Source organism: Benincasa hispida, chromosome 9 (assembly GCF_009727055.1).
Source record: "Benincasa hispida cultivar B227 chromosome 9, ASM972705v1, whole genome shotgun sequence".
NCBI classification, from domain to species: domain Eukaryota; kingdom Viridiplantae; phylum Streptophyta; class Magnoliopsida; order Cucurbitales; family Cucurbitaceae; genus Benincasa; species Benincasa hispida.
In genome coordinates, this window is record NC_052357.1 from 51,041,880 (window position 1) to 51,065,740 (window position 23,861).

Genomic DNA, 23,861 nt, shown 5'->3' on the forward strand with positions numbered 1-23,861 from the left:
AACAAATCGATACGATTAACTATCATTGTTTTCTATTACTGTTTTTGTTTTAATTACACTGAATTTGTGGATCATTTTTAAACATTTTTTGTGGATCTAATTTGGTAAGATCCAAAAATGTTTCTCTTTGGTCTTCCTTAAAAAGGGTTGAATGAGTTCTTCAACTACACTTATTTTCCTTCCTCCTTTTTTATGTTTTGTTTCCAACTTCTCCAAGTAAAGTTGTTTTTTGTTCCAACTCTTTTTTCACTACTACTCGTTTATTAAGAACGTTGTGTTAATTTATAGAGCAATCAGTGTGAGATGATTAGCTCCAAGATCATGTCGAAATTGCTTTCAAGGTGGCAGTCATTTCATGACACGATCATCGTATTCAGAAAAACTAGATAATTCTAACAGGCTTTTCGTTTATCTTCTTCGATATTTAAACCGAAGTTCCCATGTTGAAGTTGACAACTCTCTGGCTCTATCAAGTCCCATCTTTATTCAACTCAACCCTACAATTGTTACTTAAGAAATAAAATGGAAACAAAGCTCCTCTTTAGCTCCATCAATAATTTTCAGTTGAGTACTTTGATGATGAGATGATTGTTACAGCATTGCCCAATGGCCATGCTGCCTCTACAAGAGGACCATGATATGCCACTTGCTTCACCAATGTGATCTTTTTTCTAGAATCAATACCTACCACAAATATAATTTACAAATAGTTAATTACTTATTCACATAAATGTACTATTTTAATTACTTTTAGGATTATTGTTTCATATTATACAAAATTTAATGCCATATTTATAATTCATCGTGTTTAGGTGTGACCCTATTTTTAACCAAATTATATTTTCTATTTTGAATTTTAAAAGTTAGGGTTGTTTTTTCATATCATCCTTAAAAATACATTTTTAAATTAAATTTTGAAATAAAAACAAGTTCATTTTGGCTCCATTTGGCAACCAATTTTGTTATTTGATTTTGAAAATTAAATCTTTAGACACTCCTACCATCTCCAAATTTCTTCATTTGTTATCTACTTTTTACCAATGGTTTACAAACCAAGCCAAAATTTGAAACCTAAAAAAAGTAGGTTTTAAAAACTTGTTTTGTTTTTGAAATTTGGCTAAGAATTCGATCACTGTACTTAAGAAATATGCAAATCATTGTAAGAAACAGGGAGGAAATAAGCTTAATTTTTAAAAACAAAATGGTTATCAAACGGGACATTTGATTTTGAAAATTGATTTAAAGAGTCATTGAAAATGACAAAATAACTTTTTTTTTTATATAAAAAATGATTGTATGTAAATTACTACTTAAACCCCCAAATCTAAGTTAATGAGTTATAATAAATTTAAAAAATGACTTTTTTAGGATCTCAAGTAAATTGTTTTTTACTTTGATCATAGCATGTTATATCAAAACTTGAACCCAAAAACTTAATTAAGCTTAAGTTTTTAGGTTCAACGTTGTAACATTATCATTCAAGACCTATGTTAATAGATATAGTTGGGAAGGAACATACCGAATCCATCGACAAGTAGGGCGTACTCGTAAACGAGGTCCAAGCACGCAAATTGCAAGTCACTTGAGTAAACATTAGTGTATTTGGCCTTTGCATCAACAAAGTTAGTTTGACAAGCAATCCTTACTACTCTCTTGAAATCAAAGGGCTTCACTATGGCATCTGGTTTGTTAGAATCTATGAAACCAGCCTGTTCAAATGGGACATGTCACTATTTGAAGTCTCATGTGCTAAAATTTTAAATGTTTTTTTCCCTCAAGGGCTTCACTTGAGTAAAAATTACTAATTTAATTAATTTAATATCGGACAGGGATAGTTGCATCTATATGGAGATTTGTTAACTCTTCCGCTCCTTATTTGGTCCAAGGAGTTTTTAAATCCACTATAGTCCCTACGACTAAAACACATCCATTCTATGACTTATTAATTAACTTCATACATTATTAGCTCCACCACTAAACAACTTCCTAAACTTAACAACTTTACTCCTTACCTTGAACATCCCCTAAATCTTTACTTTTAATTCAATGAAAATAAATGAATCAAAAGTACATTTTATTGACTTGTTTTCAAATATAGGAAAATAAACCAACTTATTTACAAATATAACAAAATGTCAGTGTCTATCAATGATAGACACTAATGGACATTTGTCAGTATCAATGATCTATGATGCACAGATACTTTATGTGAGGTAAAGAATCAGTATCAGACACGTATCGAATACCGATACTTCCAGATACTTCACAGATATGTATTTAACACGTGATTTGACGTATCTATACTTTCAGATACTTTTCAGATACGTATCTGACACGCGATTTGACGTATCTATTTCTATGCGTACTTTTTTTTTTTTAAGAAAAAAGACAAGTAACTCATCTAATTTTTTCCAATATAAAATTAGGCAACCTATTTAAAAAGCTCATTACTCAAGTCCAAAACTAAAAATAAATAAATAAATAATGGACCAAACCATAGACTAGAATCATCTAATCTCCATTTCACATTTGAGTCCCCACAAAGTCCACCAAAATATAAATCATTTTGATGTCTTCAACAATAAGTTATTCGTTTATCTTCATAATTCTCTCTCTAATCTTCTTCTTCTTCTTTGTAATATGAGTCACTTTTCTATTGCATTTTATTAACTATTGTACTTCAACATCTTAGATGTTGTTTTTTTCTTATTGTATTTCAGTATTTGTATTCTATTTTGTGATATTGTTATTAACTTGTATGCTAAATTTATCTATATCCTAGGTTTTTTTAAAGAAAAAAAATGTATCTTCAACGTTTCAGTATCCTCATTTTTTAGAAATATATATAAAAAAGTGACGTATTCTTAGACATATCCGTGTCTTAGTTTTTTAGAAGTTGACGAATTGCCATATCCGATCGTATCCGTATCGTGTAGTCATATCTGTATCTGTGCTTCATAGTCAATGATAGATATTGATAGACAATGATATTTTACTATATTTAAAAATATTTCGAAAAATTTTGTCATTTAAAATAATTAGCTGTTAATATTGACCTAAAATGAAAGAGTTAGACAATAGATCCAACCCTAAATAGTAAATTTTTGGGTTTTGGTGCCTATATATATGAAGTAGCCAATGAGGGATTTGATGTATCACCTGAGCTGCCTTGTCAAAGAAAAAGGAAGCAACATAGAGATTGTTGACGCCGGCTCCTCCGCCGCCACTCCATATGCCATCAAAAGTGCATTCGTTGTAGCCGCATGATTTGTTGATTTTCAAAGCCTCTAGAATTACCTTCCGGCAACGGGCGAAGCTCGACCCCGACCATGGGGATGACACTTTGTACTCCTCCCCACCGTAGGCATATGTCCCTGGTATTTGAATTTAGATCACGTTTATTTCTTTCAAAAAGTAATCCATAATCTAAAAAAATGAAAGGGATGAGTTTATGAATACCTTTATAACCAGCTAAAATACAAGGGTTGCCAAGTTCTTTGGTCACCTTCAAGATCTCTACTCGGCCAGCTTGTAAACTGTAACGCAAGTAACTGATTCACAACACAATTACCAAATTTTCAATTCCACTTTTACATTAATGTTTTACATTCCAAAGATATATATATATATTTAAAAAAGACCTCACTTTTGATAGCAATTATCAATATTTTCCGTAAATTATTTAAAATAAATTTAGGTTGAATTAGAAATACTAAACTTGAAAGAAAGAAAAAAAAAAAAAAAGCAAATGGTAAGAGAATTTAGGAAAATTTTAATTTTAGTTATAATATCAAACACTCCCCCTCATTTGTAGGCTTAAAATATATAGAAGAGTCAAACAAGTGGAAATCAATGTTCATCGGGAAGGAAATAACGATGCTCCCTTCATCATCTGCTTTATACCATCTTAAATCACAAAGTGACCCAAAAGTTTAAATTGATGGGTGAAGGTAAATTTAATTATATATCATCTAATATGCCTCATAAATTTTGGGTAGTATAAATTTTAAATCGTGAACTAATAATGGTATCAATTTAAAACTATAAACTTTCATAAACAAATCAATTTACATCCTTCTTCTCATTTCTTTCAAAAATATTGTGTAAAACATGCAATTGTTTCAATTAAACTTCTAAATTATTATGGGTGGACCAATTTAGACTCTTTTTAAATCATATTTGAAAATCATCAATAAATTTAGTTCTTACACGTGTATAGATTTCTTTAAAAATCATATTAATAAAATGGACAATTCGAATAGATACATGGATAATTTCTTAAAAAATATATATTAATTGAGAGTTAAAATTGATTCACTTATGAAAGTTTAGGGATTTAATTGACGAAGTTATAAGTTTCACAAAATGTTTATTCAAACAGAGAACGTAATAGAAGAAATAAATTGATACATTTACGAAAGTTGGAGTTTTACCTGTGGACGTAGAGGTTATAATTGGAACCTTTGAGATGATAATTTTGAACAAATTTGGTGTTTCCATCAGAAGCAATGGGTGCCTTAGCTGCATCTTCATCAGAAATTGCATATGCCATTTGAACAGAGCCACCTCCAAGATCAATTACTCCCACTGTTTTTGAATATCTCTTCCCCAAATTCTCCAACAAATAGTTTATTGTCAACTGCATCTCCAAACACAATATTAGGGTTTATATATATATATATATATATATATATATATATATATATTAGGTTTGTTCGTGTTAATATTCAGAATGAATTATCAAAAATGAGTATAGTTCAACGGATATAGTATTTGTACTATCAATCTCAAAGTTTAGAGATTTGATTCTCCTAAAAAAAATCCTTTGAATGAAAAAAAAAAAAAAGTTGGTACTTTGGATTCTTTCATTGATTTTAAAAGTAAAATAAATTAATAGACACTAAAATTAACAAAAAAAAACGTTAAAATTTAAAAAAAAAAAAAAAAATGTTTTAAAGTTGAAGTGTTTAGTTTTCAAAAAGTACGGGAGTTTCTTGATTTATTTCATTATTTTTCTATCAAGATTTAAAATAATTACTTTATGAAATTTTATGAAATTAATATTAAATGCATTAAATTAATTTTACCCATTTTATATAAAAAAAATTACGATCATTTAAAAAATAATTTTAAACAAACGTAAAAGGATGAAATTAAGTATATTAATGTTTAAAAATGCCAAAGCTTAAAAAAAATCTGTTAAAATACATTAAACATTCAATTTTTCAATTTTTAAAAAAGTCAAACTTTAGTTTCAGTTGCCAAAGTTTTAACATATATAATGCTTTTAAATAAAAGTTAACGATTTTTTCTTTCTTTAAATATGATTATGAAATATAATACATGTAGTGATACGGTGGTTGTTATTGCTCTTTATAGGGGTATAAGTGGATCAGGTCAGGTTGGTTTTAAAAAATACCGGTTCGATCAGGTCAGGTTGCTCTTTATAGTTATATAATTTGATTTAATTTAAGTACAATAGCTGAATTCTTAACTAAATTCTAAAAATAAAACTAGGTTTTTAAAAACTACGATCCCATTTGGTAACCATTTTGTTTTTAGTTTTTTAAAATTAAGTCTATTTTCTCCTAATTTCTTACAATGATTTGTATCTTTCTTAAGTATAGTGGATGAACTGTTAGCAAAATTCCAAAAACATAAACAAATTTTTAAAAGTTACTTTTTTCGGCTTTCAAGGCTTTTTAAAACCATTACTAAAAAGAAGGTAACAAATGAAGAAATTTGGAAGTGAGTCTAGTGTTTATAGACATAATTTTCAAAAACAAAAAATAAAAAACAAGAGCCCTGTTTTGTAATGGGTTTGTTTTTTGTTTTTAATTTTTTATAATTAAGCCTATTTCATTTATATTTCTTACAATGGATTGCATCTTTTTTAAGTACCATGGTTGAATTCTTAGTCAAATTCCAAAAAAAAAAAAAAAAATTGAAAGCTACTTTTTTCCCTCAAAATTTGACTTGGTTTTTTAAACCATTAGTAAAAAGTAGATAAGAAAAAGAGAAACTTAAATGTGGAAGTAATGTTTATATACTTAATTTTCAAAAACAAAAACAAAGAACAAAATGGTTAACAATTGCACTTAAATGGTTATCAAACGGAGCCTTTTTTTTTTGTAGTTTTTAAATTTTGGCTTGGTTTTTTTTAAACTATTGATAAAAAGCAAATAATAAATGAAGAAATTTAGAGGTGAAACTAGTGTCTATAACTTAATTTTAAAAAATATAAACAACAAATCAAATAATTACCAAATGGAATCAAGTCAAATTTCACATTTGTCTTTGTCATTATCATATATAGTCAACTTCTATTATATTTTTTTTAATGTACTAGTTTTTTTTTTTTTAACCCATATCAGTTGATTGTATTAAAAACGGAGTAAAAAGTAAAAGAAAATATGAAGATTTTTAAACATAATTTTAGGACAATATTTAAACTTTAACAAAATTAGACCTATTTGAATATTTTAAAATCCTAGCAACCATATCAAAGTTAAACTCAAACCATGAAGACTAATGATCTAAAACTTTGGTGAAAGCATAAAAATTAATTTTATAATTTAGATCTCGTTTAGTAACCATTTCGTTTTTTGTTTTTGAAAATTAAACTTATAAATGTCACTTCCATCTCGAAATTTCTTCATTTGTTATCTACTTTTTAACAATAGTTTAAAAAAATAAGCCATTTTTGAAAGCTAAAAAAATAACTTTTAAAAATTTATTTTTATTTTTAAAATTTAGCTAAGAATTCAATCATTACATTTAAGAAAGATACAAATTATTGTAAGGAATGGTAAAAAATAGCTTAGTTTTTAAAACTTAAAAGAAAAAAAATGAAATGATTACCAAATAGAGTCTTAACTTTTAAAAAAGAAAAAACTATTGCAAAATCCAAATCCACCCTTTTAAAACACTTGAAAACAAAATTCCTTAAATAAATCACAACCTCAAAGTTTGGATTTCATTGCTCTAAAGTTTCATGAAGTTAATTTTATAATTACCAAGTAAAAGCTGCTTTTAATTTTTTTCTTATTATTTCGGTAAAAAAATGTTATAAAATATAATATAGTGATATAGTATTTAGTTAATTAAATTGTCATGGTTGCAGGGTAGTTCAGTTGGGAGAGTGTCAGACTGAAGATATGAAGGTTGCGTATTCGATGCACACTCACTGCACATTGAACAAATTAACATTTTTTTGGTTTTAGTCCCCGAATTTTTAAGAATATGTGCATTTGATCAAATTTCAATTTGGTCGTTTTAGGCTCATTAAATATATTTTCTCTCTCCTCTCTCTTCCCATTCACTCACTTTTCTCACTCCTCTCTCCTCTCTCTTCCCATTCACTCAACTTTCTCACTCCTCTCCTCTCCCCTCCCCTCATTCTTATCTCTCCTTCTTTCCCTCCCTTCACCATTCTTCTCTCTTTATCGATCCATTTTCTTCAACAGCAAAGCGTTTATGCAAAGAAGTTGATCTAGAAGGAAGGAATATTAGAGATCTTGCAAACCACCACAATTGAATTCGATAACACCAACTTGGCGAGAACTTGTTTTTTATTCAGTACATTGGCATGGACAGAAAAAAAATAGAACATTTCAAAGAGTCTGTACAATTTCATAATCTCCATTTGTATCAAGCTCTACTCATCTTTATATTATAGAGTGCAAATATGATAATCGAAATTATCAGTGGCTTGTTGAAATAATTAATATAGGCACAAACATTCTCATGAAACTTAAACGTTGTTGAAGTTTAATCTTTCTCTACTTGACAACATGGTCTATCTCATGAAAGTTTAAAAGGTTTAAAGAATAAAAGAAAATGAGAGGCCAAAGGGAATGTGTTCATTGGAGAAGGGAGGAGGAAAAAGAAATGGAGAGTGGATGGGATGAGAGAGGAGAGAGAAAATATTTTTTTATTTAAAAATGTCATATCAAAATTTAAAAAAATATAAAAAACATCCGATAAATTTAGAAAATGAGAATAATAACTTTTTAAACCTATTTTGTAAAATTCAAAGACTATAATGGTCAAATTGAAACCAGAGGAACAAAATGCACATATTCTAAAAAATTCGGAGACTAAAAATGTATTTTTTTCCTCAAAATTTTTAAATCTTTGAGATCAAATTGAAACTAAATCCAAATTAAGAAGAGTAATTTATTACTTTTATAATTTAACAGTTTAACAAGTAATTCAGAAGAATCGGAACTCATCCTAAAAACATCTCAATTTTCTTTTGTAAGAAATAATTCATTACTTTTTTTTTTTTTTGCCAAAATTACTAATAGAATCCTTTTTCCAATAAAAACAGTATTTCCAAAAATAATAATAATAATTTGATATCTCTCTGTTTAAAAAGCAACATTTGGAATTATCATAAGTTTCGATTTGATATCTCTCTCTTTAAAAAGCAACATTTGTAGTATTAGGGAAGTTTTAGAAATTGCTCACATTAGGTTCCATTATTGAAAGATGGTTGTGTGAATTCTTTTTCTTTTTAATCTCTAAATTTGCATAATCTAATAATTTAAGTCGGTTTGATAATTATTTTAGTTTTTAGTTTTGATTTTTGAAAATCAAGCGTATTTCCTCTTCATTTCTTACCCTTTTTGTATCTATTTTAAATATAATAGTTGAGTTTTTAGTCAAATTCAAAAAACATAAACAAGTTTCTAAAAGTTATTGTTTAGTTTTTAAAATTTGGCCTGATTTTTTAAACCATTAGTAAAAATAAGATAACAAAAGAAGAAATTTAGAGATGAGAGTAACGTTTATATAATTTTCAAAAAGAAAAAAAGAAAAAAAAAAACCAAACGGGATCTTAGCTTTTAAACTTAGTTCATAACAATTTTTTTTTAAAATTTATAGTAATTTAATCGTACTTTTAGTTTGTAACAATTTAATTTTTCATTTCAAATTTGTAATAATTTAGTTCATAACAATTTTTCTTTAAAATTAACCAAATTGGCAACAATAAATCTATACAAAAATCTCGTTAAAAAATCATTTTTTTACTATGTAACTACTTAGTTTATAAATATATTTGGTCCATAAGAAAGTTTATTGATTTAGAATTTCATTAACTCTTAGTAATATTTTGGAGAAATAATCAAATTTGATCTTGTACTCATTGAGTTGTATTGATTTTAACCCCAAAATTTAAATTTCATTACGTTGCACCTCAAACTTCCAAACTTGTTGTAATTTTAAATCTAAATTTTAAATGAGTTACAATTTCAACCATCTAATAAGTTCTTACTCTAAATATCGTTAAAAAAAAAAAACTCTTATTTATTGATTAAATTATAAAACATACCTATGATATAAAATTTAAAAAAAATTGAGAAAAATGACAAACTTTTTCTTTTGTTGAAATTTATGAATTTTGGTTAAGTTTACCGATGGTTAATTTGTGTATTAGTCAGACTTATTTATTGAAATCATTGAGTATATGAGAAGTTTTACACTATTTTCTATTAAAAACTAGTGGGTGAATTAGTAAAAAATGAATCTAGAGTAAAAATTGCAACACTTATAATTTATAGTCAAATTTAATGAAATTGAAAGTTTAAGGTTAAAATTATTACAATTTGATCATTATAGTGTTTGACCTTCTCTCTAATAAACCATTAAATTGTAAAGTACACCAGTAAATATTATGACTTAAATTTGAGAGACTAAATTGTTACTTCCTTGGTAATGAAAAAAAGAACTTTTTGAACTCTTTAATAATAGAAAAAAAAAATCCAATTTTTACCGTCTAAATGAAATCTAACCAATTTTTTATAATATAAATTTTATAACATTTTACTTACGTCATTGTGAACTAAAATTATGAAATCGACCCCATTTTGTACATGGCCTATACCCAATCCTTACTTTCAATTATAGTCTCTTTTTGTGATTCATTAAATTAATCCTCATCCTTTTTAAAATTTTGAGATTTGAAAAAATGTCAAATAAAAAGAAGAAAAGAAAGTTTAATGAGTACTGAGATGGATGGATTCCATAATTTCACTTGTGATAATGCAAGCAAAAAACGGCCTAAAATAGACATTGGAAACTCATGCCTCAAATTCATTTGAGGAAAAATCAGAATGACAATGACTTGAAAACGAACAGAAAAACGTACCCATTGATAAGAGCCTTCTTGATTTCCATCAAGAATCGAAACTGAATCCTTTTCGTACTTGAATCCGCTCTTCGTTTTTAGAAGAACCCTAACCTGAAATGAAAAACAACATCAAAATCAAACTCACCATCAATTTTCATTGCCAACCAAACCGAATCGAATCGAATCACCAATTACCGCTTCCAAAATCCTCTCAGATTTGTCACCTTCCAAAAACCTCAGCCCCGCCGTCGCCTAAAACCACGAAGATTTGATTAACACAACAGTTTCGATCAATTTCGAGCAGAGGAACTTAAGAACAGAGGATTTACGAACCCCGAGGTGAACCGGCGTCACAGATTGCAGTTTTTGAGGAACTGTGTTTTTTGCTTTCTCCAGTAAAGGAATTAGAGAATCCGCGGCTTTCGGCTTTCTGAGGATCGTCGGCGTATGAACTCAGTCCTGGTTTTATCTGAAGGGCAATGGAGATGGATTAATCGAGGACATTAGAGATTAGACTTTGAGAGAAATGTGAATAGATAAGTACCTGTGAGAAAACCTCAATCTCTGAACTGATGAAGAGGAGATCTAGGTTCTGATCGAAATGGAAGACGTGGACGCGGCTGCCGGAGCTTCCGGCGTCGAAGATGACGGCGTAGGTGGAGTTTGAAGTGGAAGAAGAGGAAGTTCCAATGGCGGATATCTTCCGGTGGTTGATGGAGGAGGTTTGGCCGGCGGAAGAAACAGGGAGGAGGAGGACAGAAAGTGAGATAAGAAGCAGCATGGAGATGGAGAACGCATTTCGGAGTTTGGCTCCAGTCGTCATATTCGTCGTTTTAGAGCTCAGTCGCCGGCGACTATGGAGCGACGGAGAAGAAGAAAAGCCTGTAGGTTGTGAGAGTGTTGATGAGCTTCGCCTGTGAATTATCGCTCACGTATATTAATTTATAGATGAATTCAATGATATCATTCTCTTTTCTTTTTTTCTTTTTTCCTTTTTTCCTTTTTTCCTTTTTTGTCTTTTTTGAGAAGGATATCATTCTCTTTCCTTTATTTTTTAACACGAAATTCAATTATTATCTTTGTGGGTTACTTTGTAGTAAAGTTTAAGGAAAGATTAAACTTATGATTTCAATTTACTTAGCTCACTTTTACAAATTTATGATAGAAAAAAAATATTGGAACGTGACATTTTTTAAATAGATCGCACTCGATAATAATGTCACAGGTGATAGTTTTTTTTTAAAAAAATTTAATCATTTTATTTTATTTTTAGTGTATAAATAAAAGGATATTATTTAATCGTTGTTCTTTACAATAAGTTAACCATAGGTTTTCAAGTTGTCAATCCTACATGTATGTTTTGTGAAAGAAACAAAAAAAGGTAAATGATGATAATATATGTTTTAATGTTTAAGATAAAAATGTTAAGATTTCAATTTTGTCACATGTAGAGATGTCCAATTTCTCCATGGGACGGGTCTCACCTCGAACGAGATAGGGACCTCCGATTAAGCGGGGAATGGGGAGGGAGTGGGGGAAAAAATTCTCCGTGAGCTAAACAGGAACGGAAAATGCATTCCCCATTCCCCTTCCCCGCCCCAATTAGATTTTACATATTTATTTAGTATAGTTATCTAATGATATGTTATTATTATTATTATATAAATATTATATTTAAATTTCAAATTTGATTATTTATTGGAAAAGATAATGAATACGTTTAAATTTAGATTATATATGTTTATAATTTGATTTATATTTATTTCTTTCTACTAAAAAAATTAATTAGCTTTTTTAGACCAAATTTTGAGTAATTTATCTTTAAATTCAAATTGTCATTCAAAACTAACCATAATAAACAATTTAGTTATAAAATTAATTATTTAATTAAAATTTTCTCACATTACTAATTTAAATTAATTGATTTTTTTTTAAACAAAAGAAAAGAAAAGAAAGTAACGGGAAAAAATTCTCCGCGGGGAACCCGATCCCCGTGCATTCCTCGCAAGGAATCCCCGTCCCGATCCTCGTAGAAATTTTTACCGACATGGGGAATGAAATGGGAAAAGGGACGGGGATGGGGAATGGCATCCCCGGCCCCGTTTCATCCCATGGACATCTCTAATCACATGTATAGATAATTATGAGAATTTTGTCATATTTTATCTCATCTCCCTACATTAAAAAGGGCTCAGAAGACATTATTTTTAGATTATTTTGTCTAAAGTACTTTTAATTCTGTTTCATGTTTTCAGATTCACTAAGTTCAGCGAATATATTTGACAAACAATCTAACTGTTTCTAGAAACTGTTTTCCATATTTTGTGATTCAAACCGTACAAATTCTAAAAACTAGATTTTTATGTTTCATTTGTATCCAAAATTTTAATTTTAAAATTTAAAATGCATAATTATATTAAATAAGGATAAAAATATTTAGAAATATAGTATATCATGTTATAAATCCAGCTCAATTTTTTTAAAATTAAAATATATATTATATAATGTAATATAAATTAAATTGAGTTAAATTTCAAGTTTGGTCTCTATGGTTTGGATAAAGTTAAAAGTTAGTTCATATGATTTTAAAATCTAAAATTTAGTTCGTATGGTTTGATAATCCATATAATTTGTTTAATTCTCTTAAATAACCCCAGCATAGGGACTACTCACTATGAAGCTTTTATTAAATATAGAAGGTATAATTATAAGCCATAAGACTTAAAATTTAACTTACTTTGAATCATAGGATTTGAATTTTTCCTATAAAATATATAATATTACTAAACAATAGTTATACAATTTTTTTAAAATATAAAACATGTTTGTAAATAAATTAACAATAACTTATTGTCAACTAATATTTAGTGGATAACTATAACTAGTTTACAATTATTTAGATTAGAATTAAATTTCTAAATTCTACTACTAAACCATATATGAAAACATAAAACAACTCTATTTTCATTTAATTGATTGTTTTTAAATTTCTCTTTTCTGACTCTATATCGAACAAACTCTAAATTGTCTCTACTTCAAAAATAAAATAAAATGATTAATTAAATGATATATTATAGACTCATTTTTTATTGCCCATAAAGATGCAAAAGCTTAATCTTTGTCCGTTCCAAAAAATTGAATGATATATTATAGACTCATTTTTTATTGCCCATAAAGATGCAAAAGCTTAATCTTTGTCCGTTCCAAAAAATTGAATGATATATTATAGACTCATTTTTTATTGCCCATAAATAGTTTGTGCATATGTAATGTAAGAGGCTTGTTACTTAGCCAATAATCATCCCTTTTTTAGTAAATTGTTATGATTTTTTTGTTATTTTATTTTAAATTCACTTAAGATGATTTTCAAAAATAGAAATATAAGGAAAATTATCCATACGTAAAATTTTAATTTTATTTGATAGAGACTGATAGAAGTCTATCAGTGTCTATCAATAATAAAAACTAATAGAAATCTATCATTGATAGATGTTGGTAGAAGTCAATCAATATCTATCAATATTTTTGTTGGATAATTTGATATTTTTTCTATCTGTGAAAATTTTTCTTTGAGTTAAGTTGTGTCATTTAATTGTATCAAAAAATTACAATCAAATTTAGTAACCATTTCATTTTATGTTTTTAATTTTTGAATATTAAATATATTTTCTCTCTATTTCTTAAATTGATTTGTACATTTCTGAAGTATAAAAGTTGAATTTTCCACCAAATTTCATAAGAAAAAAATAATTTTTATATATTTTTTAATTTTCAAAATTTGACTTGATCTTTTAAAACAATAATAAAAAATAGATAACATTTTGGACTTAATAAAATAATATACAAGGCCTGCATTAGTGCAATGATTGTCTTTACTTTTTGTCAAGTAGATCAAAATGTGACATTTTTTTAAGCCAAATTGTTTTTATTTGTTAACAAAACAAAGCGCGCACACAAAATAAACTAATCGATAAGTTCAAGCTTTTAATTTCATATTTAATTTATTCAAAGACAATTTGAGAAGATAGTGTGACAATTTTTTTTACAATAAATTCGACCATATTGGAAAAGAAGCATATAAATTCTATTTTAAAGGGCGATTTTAAGTGTATATTTTAAATTTGGAGTTCAAGTTTATTATTAATTCAACTTTATTTATTTATTTTTGAAAGAAAATTTTAATTTTGTTAAAAAAGTAAAAATAAATAAATAAAATTTGTTTACAAAATATAAGAAAATGAATTCATCTATTTATAAATATAGCAGAATGTCACTATTTATAAGTGATAGACATAATATTTTATCTATAGTGTCTATCATTAATAGTTACATTTTAATCCTTTATAAATATTTATCAGTGTCTATTAATAACATTTTGTTATATTTATAAATATTTTTAATAGTTTTACTATCTAAACAATTATTTTGAAAGAATATTTGTGTGTTACCACATTTATTTTTGTACAATTCAAATAATTGATAATGGTAGAATAGAAACGTGTCATGTGGTAATATTTTTAAACATATCTAAATCATTTTTTAATTTATTTATAGATAAAATAGAGGGATGCTCATAAATAGAGACGTGTCACGAATCATATCTTCTCGTCATTTTCTCCATTATTTATTCTTTTTTTCGAAAAAAAAAAAAGAAAAATTGTTTTCTCCATTCGGTGGGCCCCAACGATATGAAATCACGTGTAGATTTTAAAATATTTTCACAAAACACGTGATCCTCTTTTGAATATAAAAACACTATTTTTCTTTTTCTTGATGAACTAAACCCACTATTGGCTTTATTAAAAGATGGGCTAAATTATCAAAATACCCTTTATTATGGTATAATGTTGGTTTTAATTATCACACCAATTTAAAATGTTTAAATCCCATCTGGTAACTATTTTATTTTTTAAAATTAAGTCTATGTACACTATTTTTAACCTAAATTTATGAGAAAATTGTGAAAAATAACATGTTTAGGTTTTCACCTTATAAAACTAGCACGTTTTTTGAAAATTCGTAAAAATAGTTTTTCTCGGTTCATCTCGCATAAGATCGACCATCGAGATTTTAGTTAAAAAATAAAAAAAAATTCAACTTATCATTGTTTTCGGCCTTCTCGATACATCTCGCTTGATTACACACCAAGATTTGCTATTTTTTTTTTTTTGGTAATCTTCCCAAATCTTATATTATTTCAAATTTTCTCTAAGTTCGGTTAAGTTTACCAAATATTATATTAAATTATTACGAAAATTTTCAAATCTTTAGCATAATTTGTGTTTTCACAATTTTATGAATTTTCAAATTTTCAAATGTGTTTAACAATTATCAAATTAGACTTTCCAAATTGATTCAATATTTTCAAATTTTGGAAAAGATAAAAAAATTTCGAAATTTTGAGTAAGCTTTGGGATATATGTAGAATCTCGGTGTTAATTCTGTTCAAAGTTCCACTAAGAAAGTTCAAATATATGAATTTTGAAGTTAATTATGATGTTGATTTTACCACCGTGGGGAGGGATAGTTGGAAATACTCTTTTATTGCCTTTTGTGCTTCCTCTACCAACTCACTGGTTGATTATTTTCTACTTTTAAATTTTTTCCTAAAAATCCTATCAATCTCTAGAACAAAAGGCAAAAGATTAGAATCTCTAACAAGGTGCATGCACTAGAATATAATCAATCAATCTCAAAGGAAAACAAAAATAAATAGAATACACCTTAAATTAAAATATATCTAAATCTTAAATATTAAACTAATCCGATATTTTGATCCTCAGCAACAACGCCCAAAACTTGATGTGAATGTAAGTGCATGCGCTAAGTGATATAGTAAAATGTTCTTGAAGGACCAAGAATCGTCCCCATGGATCAATGTTATAGATTTTTGTTTACCTATTCTAGAATTGTGTCAATTTTATCTACAGGATGAAAATTAGATGAAATATTTGAGGTTTCAAAATAAAAGTAAGCTTAGAAAAATAAAAGATTGGTCTTTTGGAGAAAAAGTATCCTAGGGTGTTCATTTCATTATTTACTTCATTAAGTCATGCAAAGGTTCTATGTAATCTTGTCTTATTAATATGTTTAAGTCTAGAAATTAAATTTCGATTTATTATTTTTCAACAATAAACTTCTCATGCAAACTTAATTGATTACTAATATCTAGAAACCAGAATAAGAAACTTGATATTGAGTAAAATCATAAACAACTTTCATTATTAACCTAATTATTTTCATGAGAGATTAACAATGATTCAATACTATAAGTACAGTTAAAAATGCAATATATCAAATTGAACATTCAACCAAACATATATTGATGGCCAACCAATATAAAAATAAGCACAATAATAATTAAAAACATTCAATTCCACGATAAATCCATAAAAACATCTTGCATGAACTCATATCCATAAATAAATTCATCAACACCCTAGAACAAACGAGTCTAACTACTCATGATTGTCAACAACATATTCTCATAAAATTTGACAAACAAAAACAGTAAAGATAGTGAGAAGATTAAGGAAAAACTACTGTTGGAATGATTCCTCGTATTGAAGCCCATCAATCTCACCTTGATTTGTACCTTGGTCCTTGAACGACCTCTAAATAAATTTTTTCACTCTCAACTATTTTCTGCAGCAAAAATCACCATAAGGTTTCAAAATTTAGTGTCTAAATTGGCTGAGGAACCCTATATCTTACAAAAAAGATATCTAAAAATTGCACAACATATTCCTACAATAGACTGGCATTAAGGTGCCATCAAGCGTTCTTTCGCAGCTCTGCGGTTCAATGGCTATAGACACGCACAGACGAAGACATGTGCTGTAGTGTAGCATCATAGTGCTCTCCTACTATTGCTTTCTATAAAGGGCGTCGAGCGCAACCCCCAAGCCCCTCCTAATTTTTGGCATCTTCATCCTTCTTTTTAGAGGTTTAACTTGGTTTTGTTCTTGTGAGTTCCATCAAATCTTGAAAATCACTAGAAAAAAACATCAAATCTAATAATATACTGTAAAAAGAACTCTAAATACAAGGCCAAGAAGGCACTTATCAAGTGCTTTTCAATTAACATAGATGACCTCCAACTAATTGATGTTCTGCACACATTGGAAGGTGGGTGTTGTAAGACCCACACGTCAACTTCCCATTTTTCATGATATCTATGGTTTAAGTAAGCACAAGTTGGGTTAAATGTTTAAGTATGGGAACTTAACTCTCGGTTACTTACTGATCTAGCCTTACAAAGAAAAATTTTGGCTAAGTGTTGGTCGTGCTGAAGGGTGTTTGAGCATTGAGTGAGCGCTAAGCAAGCATCGAGTAAAGGCTGCAGAGCATCGAGTAGAGGCTGCCGAGTGTCGAGTATATATGAGCGAGGAAGGAGGCCAGTGTCGAGGATGAGTGAGAAAGACTCATGTGTTGAGTTCGAGCATCGAGTAAGGAGTGTGTGTTGAGCGAGCTCCCAGCATTGAGTTCCCCATCAAGTAGCGAGTTCTCCCAACGAGTATTTAGTAGAGTCTTGGAAATGTCTGTCGAGTAAGAACCTCTCCCCATCGAGTTTCCTCAGCGAGAAACGAGTTGTTCGAAACACTCAGATTTAAATGCTTAGTTTTAGACTCCTCTTTTAGTTATCTGGATAGATAACTTAATCTCAACCCTTGATCTCCACTAATGGGTAAGGTGGCTTAAAGAGATTTCAAGCAAAGAACTTGACGGTAGTATAAAAGGAATGAGAACTTCTATGGCTCAATTTGGGGCGATTTTCTCGAGAAAATTGGACGAACTTAGTAACATTGGAAAGCTTTATGAGTCTAGTTTCTGAAATCGAGCCTTTGGAAGGGAGATCTCATCAGAAGAAGGGCCGAAGAAGGAAGAAAGAATCGAAGGTTCATTTTTCAGGCGATCCGGGCACTCAACGAAGAAATGTAGATCTAGACCGAACCACATGGAATTTCAAGCTGAAAATTTTAGGTTACATTGTTATCCCCCTTATGAGTAACTTTGTAGAAGGAAATTTTGCATATTAAGGCCTAAGTTTGAGTTACATGTTTTAGAAACTAAACTTAGAAAGTGTTGAACAAGCAGACAGCTTTGCGGTCTAGGGTCACTGGGGAAAATTTAAAGCTCTAGATCAAACCATGAAGAGTTTTACACTAAAACTTTGAGGTAACATTGTCAACAAGATTTTGAGCAGAAGGAATTTTCTTAATACGAGTTATGGATTTTGAGCTATTGACATTAGAAACTGAATCTGAAATTTATTGGGCGAACAGGCAACTACTTGCTAAATGTGGGCTTGGCACCCTAAAATCCCTACTATGTGTTGGGTGTGGGCGTCAGAAAAGAGGCGACCTGCTGAAGTTTAGGCCATTTTAAATTTGACTAGGTATGCGACACCCTAAGGTAAGTTAAGAAGATTTGAAAGTGAATTGTATGAGTGTGAGTTTAATTCTGAAAGCGAGTCTAAAAAGGGAAACCATGACTAGTAATTAAAGTAATTTTTTATGTGTTCACAGGGTTGACATTAGTAAGAGAAGCTCATCAATCTTAAAGGGTTTTCTCAAAGGCTGTGAGTGACTCTAATGCTTACAAAGGTTATGAATGATTTAACAAGTCATGCTTTTATAAAAAGTCACTTATTGCTAGCCAGCTCTAAACGTTTACCTAGCTATTTACCTTGCAGATGTTTACGAATGCTTGGCAGATTAATAACTTATAGAGTACGAATAGTTATGGTTTTGGCATGATGTTCTTAAGTAACTAATGTCTAGTGCTTATGAGGTATGTTGCCCTAGACAGAATCTGAATGGTTAGCGTACGCTACTAGAGAAGATTGGGTCTATAAGACAAGCTAAGTGGGAGGTCTAGGTGAAGGACTCCTAGTAAAGTATGTTTAGCTCAATACCTCGGAGTGGTAACCGAGCTTAGAGACAGTTGATGATAGAACCCTAGCTTCGTACATTTAGGGTAAGTATGACTAGGAAGGTGATGGATAGAGGATCCACATTCCAAGAGATGAAGTCAAGTTTCAGTAAAACTTATTAACGAAGAATGTTATGCATTGAGTTGGCTCTATATTAGCAAGGACTACGAGGAGGGATAAACTATGTCATTCTTTGATAATTATTGATAAGTTCATAGGTCTCAAGCAAATAAGCTACATGTGATTGTGTAGCATCTTCCTCAAGTATGTGCTTGGTTGATCACATGCCAAGGTGATATGATGGCCTTATTGCATAAAAGATATCTCATGTTGAAGCATGCATTCTAAGAACTGTAGCTAAGTTCCACAAACTTTAACCAGCTTTAACCAGCTTCTACGTTAGTGACTAAATCATAAGAAATTTTAAAGTATAAGGACCAAATTCCTTTCTCGAGGACCAATAAGGTTTAGGTTGGAGTTACATTCAATGGAATCAAACAAGATTATTAAATAAAATCACTCTTAGGAAAAAATAAAAAAAAAAGTTTAGAAATTTTTCAAATTAAATTATTACAATTTTGAGAGTATAATGATTAATAAAATTAAAAGTATAGGAAGTAAATTGTTTTCTAATCATAAAATTATACTTGCTTGGATGCTTAATTAGTTGGAATCTTTCTTAGACATAAATGTATTAGAAGTTGCCATGTGGATTCCTTGGGTGGCCAACATATCCATATCTAAATATGCTCATTTAAAGGCACATATTCATTTTTTAAAAAAAAATCTTGAAAAAGCTTTCATGTCAAGATAAAATAAGAATGAAGTCTCAAATCTTTACATCAAAAAGCATTTGGATGCTTTCCAAAAAGAAAGAAAAATCTTTATTCCCATATGTAGTGGGGGGGCAGGTGGAATTCTAATTTCATGGCCATATAATCTTTCAAGATTTTTTTCTTAATGTATTTGGAGATCTAGTAATCATTTTCTAGAGTTGCAAATGTAGTAAAAATTTTGAATTTCGATTAATATATATCAAATATAAAATCGAGTAATATACTAAGCATAAACTATATCATTTATACGATTGGTATATCATCACTTCAATAGTATTATAGTGGATGATATTTGTTCGATTATAGTGAATCACTTTTTTCTTATCTCGTTTTGATATGAAATTTTCATTCGATTAATTTGATTTTGATGCGTTATATTTTTTAAATAATTTTGATGGTATATCTTATTTGCACTAATTGTGCAATTTATATACCAAATACAAAGTAAGTTAGTTAATTTGTTCTATTTTCCAACTTATGATAGGATTATGATGATATATCATATTCATTTTAATTTAGTATGAGTATACTTCATATTTTGTATACATATCATATTTAGAAGAGAAATTATTTTAAATGAAAAAAATTGTTGAAGGTATACAAACAATAGGAAAATATCACAGTTTATCCATGATCGACTGTGATAGACTAAATTTTATTTACGGTTTATCACTGACAGACAGTGAAATTTGGCTATATTTGTAAACATATTAGTTCATCTTCCTATATTTGTAAACAACTCTATTTAAAAAGAGAAAAAACGATGCATATTTAGTAAATATAGATTAGCAAGAGAACTAAGAGAGACTATAGAGAAAATTTTGTAAAGGGAATAATAGTATATTATGAAGCACAAACACGAATATAAATACGAGATATGGATACGATAAAATACGGCGATATGCCAATTTTTAATAAATTAAGATACTGATACGTTGAAAATACGTTTTCTTAAGAGTCTAGGATATATATAAATTTAGCATACAAGCTAATGACAATAGTACAAAGTACAATACAAACATTGAAGTACAATACAAAGAGCAACATCTAAGATGTAAAGTCCAATAGTCAATAAAATGCAATAGAAAAGTGACTCATATTGATCAAAAAAGAAGAAGAAGATTAGAGGGAGAAGTATGCAGATTAACAGAAAACTTCCTCGTTGAATTGTTAAAGATATCAAAGTGAGTTATATTTTGGTGGATTTTGTGGGGACTCAAATATGAAAATGAAGATTAGATGATTCTAGGATTGTGTCTTTTATTTTTATTTTTTTTTTCTTTTAGTTTTGGACTCAAGTAGTGAGCTTTTAAAATAGGTTGTCTAGTTTTAAATTGAAAAAAATTAGATGAGTTGATTGTGAAAGATTAGATGAGTTGCTTATCTTTTTTCTTGATAAAAAATAATCGTAAAAATAGATATGTCAAATCGTGTATCAGAAGCATATATGAAAAGTATCTAGAAGTACTGATATCTGATACATGTCTGATATGGATTCTTTACCTCACATATTTGTGCTTCATAGATAATATGCATATGGTGAGAGTTAGATTGTGGGTCTTATTCTGAAACTAGTTTTTGTTCAATTAGGTCATGAAATATATCACTTTTAATTTCAATTTACATAATAGCTCTAGTAAATTTTTCTGCTAAAAAATTGTATAGGAAGTTAATTGTCCAAGACATTGGATTCTTAGTTAATGTAAAATAAATATCATTTAACAACTCTTTTATTACTGGTCCCGTTTGATAACCATTTAGTTTTTTTTTTTTTTTTTTTTTTTAAATTAAGCATATAGACATTACTTCCATCTCCAAAATTCTTATTTAGTTATCTACTTTTTACCAGTAGTTTAAAAAGTCAAACCAAAATTTGAAAACTAAAAAGAAGTAGCTTTTAAAAACTTGTTTGTTTTAGAACTTGGCTAAGAATTTTACCATTGTACTTGATAAAGTTGCAAATCATTGTAAGAAATGAGAAGAAAATAGGCTTAATTTTCAAAAATAAAAACAAAAAACGAAATGGTTACCAAACGATACCTTAATAATTTAATTTATATGAGCAGAGTTAATAAATAATCAATCAACATGTTTGGATTTTTTTTCAGCAAAATCTTTAAAAATAATGACTCAAACAACTAAAAATATTGAAAAAGAAAGGTAGAATAGTACAACAAAATTATATACCTTGTTTAGTCCTGCTACAAAATTCATGTCAAAATCAATCAGGGATGATTTATTTATATAAGCAGAAAGTTAGGTGAGATAGGGGATGATTCGAAAGTTAGGTTTATTTGATAACAAGAGATTCATCTCAAAATTAATTAGAAATGAGAGGAGTAACACGTGCAAAATCTTTATATCAATTGTGACGACTCTTCAACTGAGATCCTCAACAAGTCCCACAAAGTGGTACCTTTTTAAATTCACCTTTCTTGAGCAGGTCACAATTTTGAATTGAATACTCGTTTGAGTTTAATGGATCTTTATACTATATTAGATCAACATGAATTTCATCTCAAAATTAATTAGGTTTTAGATGAAAAGCACATATTTAACTAATAAAGTTACGTGTTGAGGATCCCACATTGAAAAAATAATCAAGAGATATTCGTAATTTTTATAAGATATATATATATATAAAAGTTACTTCTCTTATTGTCGATTAGTGTTGAGATAAAACCCATATTATCTAATACGTGTCTATATTAAATGAAGACATGCTAATTTCTACGCAAAAGATATTCCCCCATCAACCAATGGTCTCAAATAATTGTATAATTGGATTCGTAGCTATCTCTACTCTCTTTGATGAGGTCCACAAGTTATTCCATGATATCAACTTACAACTATAAATATCGAACTCTTACTCGATATCAAAATCAAACCACCAATACTCATTACAAAGTCTTTTTCAAACTATTCATCAGACGTTACGATGAGTTCATATGTGGAGGTTGCCCCGGGACAAAACGAAGCCTTGATCCAAGGTCCAAAGGATGTCGAACTCGGCCGGTGGGAACCGATCGAGAACATCGAAGATCCATACGTGCAAGAGATGGGAAGGTTTTCAGTGATGGAGCACAACAAGCAAACAGGGGCAAACCTAAAGTTCATTCGTGTGGTAAATGGTGAGAAACAAGTTGTGGCTGGAATAAATTATAGGCTTAGGATTGAAGCAAGGAATGAAATGAATTTGGTTTGGACTTATGAGGCTATGGTGAATGATAGGCCATGGGAGAAGAAGTGGAAGCTCATATATTTTGTACCTCTCCTCAAGAACTGATCTACTTATTGCTTCTCTTCTTGCATTATCTATGAAATAATAAAGGGAGACCAATAAAATAAAAGCTATCTTTATGTCTAATATTTTGGTTGTGTTTCCTTTTATGATCTATTAATGAGAGAATAAAATAAAAGTTTTATCCATGCATGCTATGAGTAATATTGTCTCTTATTTGGGGTTTTCTTTTCTCTTTCTTTTTGATTATAGGTTTAGAGCTAGTTCAATCAAATATGATTCACTCAATTGTGTGAGAATTTCATATTAAAATATAGATCTCATCAACTTTGGAAGATTTACAAGTTTACTCTTTTCATAGTCAATTGATTTAATTTTAAGATTGAACTACATATTTACCTAATGAAACCCAAATACATGATTTGTCCAAAAAAAAAAAAAAAAAGTGTCCGATCAAAGAATGGTGAACTTAAAAATTCATCATCTTGAAAAGACATGTTTCGGATCACACATTAAAAAGATGAGGAGATATCACAATCTTTATAAGATTCATGAATTACCTCTCGCTCATTGCGAATTAGTTTTGAGATAAAACCAACTCATATTTATCTAAAATCAACTAATTAAGGGTGTATTTGGCTTAAGTTTTCAAGTGTTTAACTTTGGAAATAAGTCACTTTGAAAAAAAAAGAAAAGAAATGAGAGCGTTTTGAC

General features: G+C 28.8%; 2 protein-coding genes across 2 annotated transcripts; one reads left to right on the forward strand and one right to left on the reverse strand.

Moving 5' to 3' along the window:
* Window positions 1-329: 329 nt before the first annotated feature.
* On the reverse strand, window positions 330-11,054 carry LOC120085487 (apyrase 1-like). Its single transcript, XM_039041475.1, is given in 10 exon segments — window positions 330-684; window positions 1,520-1,709; window positions 3,160-3,374; window positions 3,460-3,551; window positions 4,434-4,639; window positions 10,154-10,246; window positions 10,331-10,387; window positions 10,469-10,558; window positions 10,560-10,604; window positions 10,680-11,054. Coding segments are annotated over 10 exon segments (1,401 nt in total). The 5' UTR covers window positions 10,959-11,054; the 3' UTR covers window positions 330-550.
* Window positions 11,055-22,768: 11,714 nt separating this feature from the next.
* On the forward strand, window positions 22,769-23,339 carry LOC120085224 (cysteine proteinase inhibitor 5-like). The gene has a single exon (XM_039041121.1). The coding sequence runs from the start codon at window positions 22,845-22,847 to the stop codon at window positions 23,190-23,192; it is 348 nt and encodes a 115-aa protein (XP_038897049.1). The 5' UTR covers window positions 22,769-22,844; the 3' UTR covers window positions 23,193-23,339.
* The last annotated feature ends 522 nt before the right edge of the window (window positions 23,340-23,861 follow it).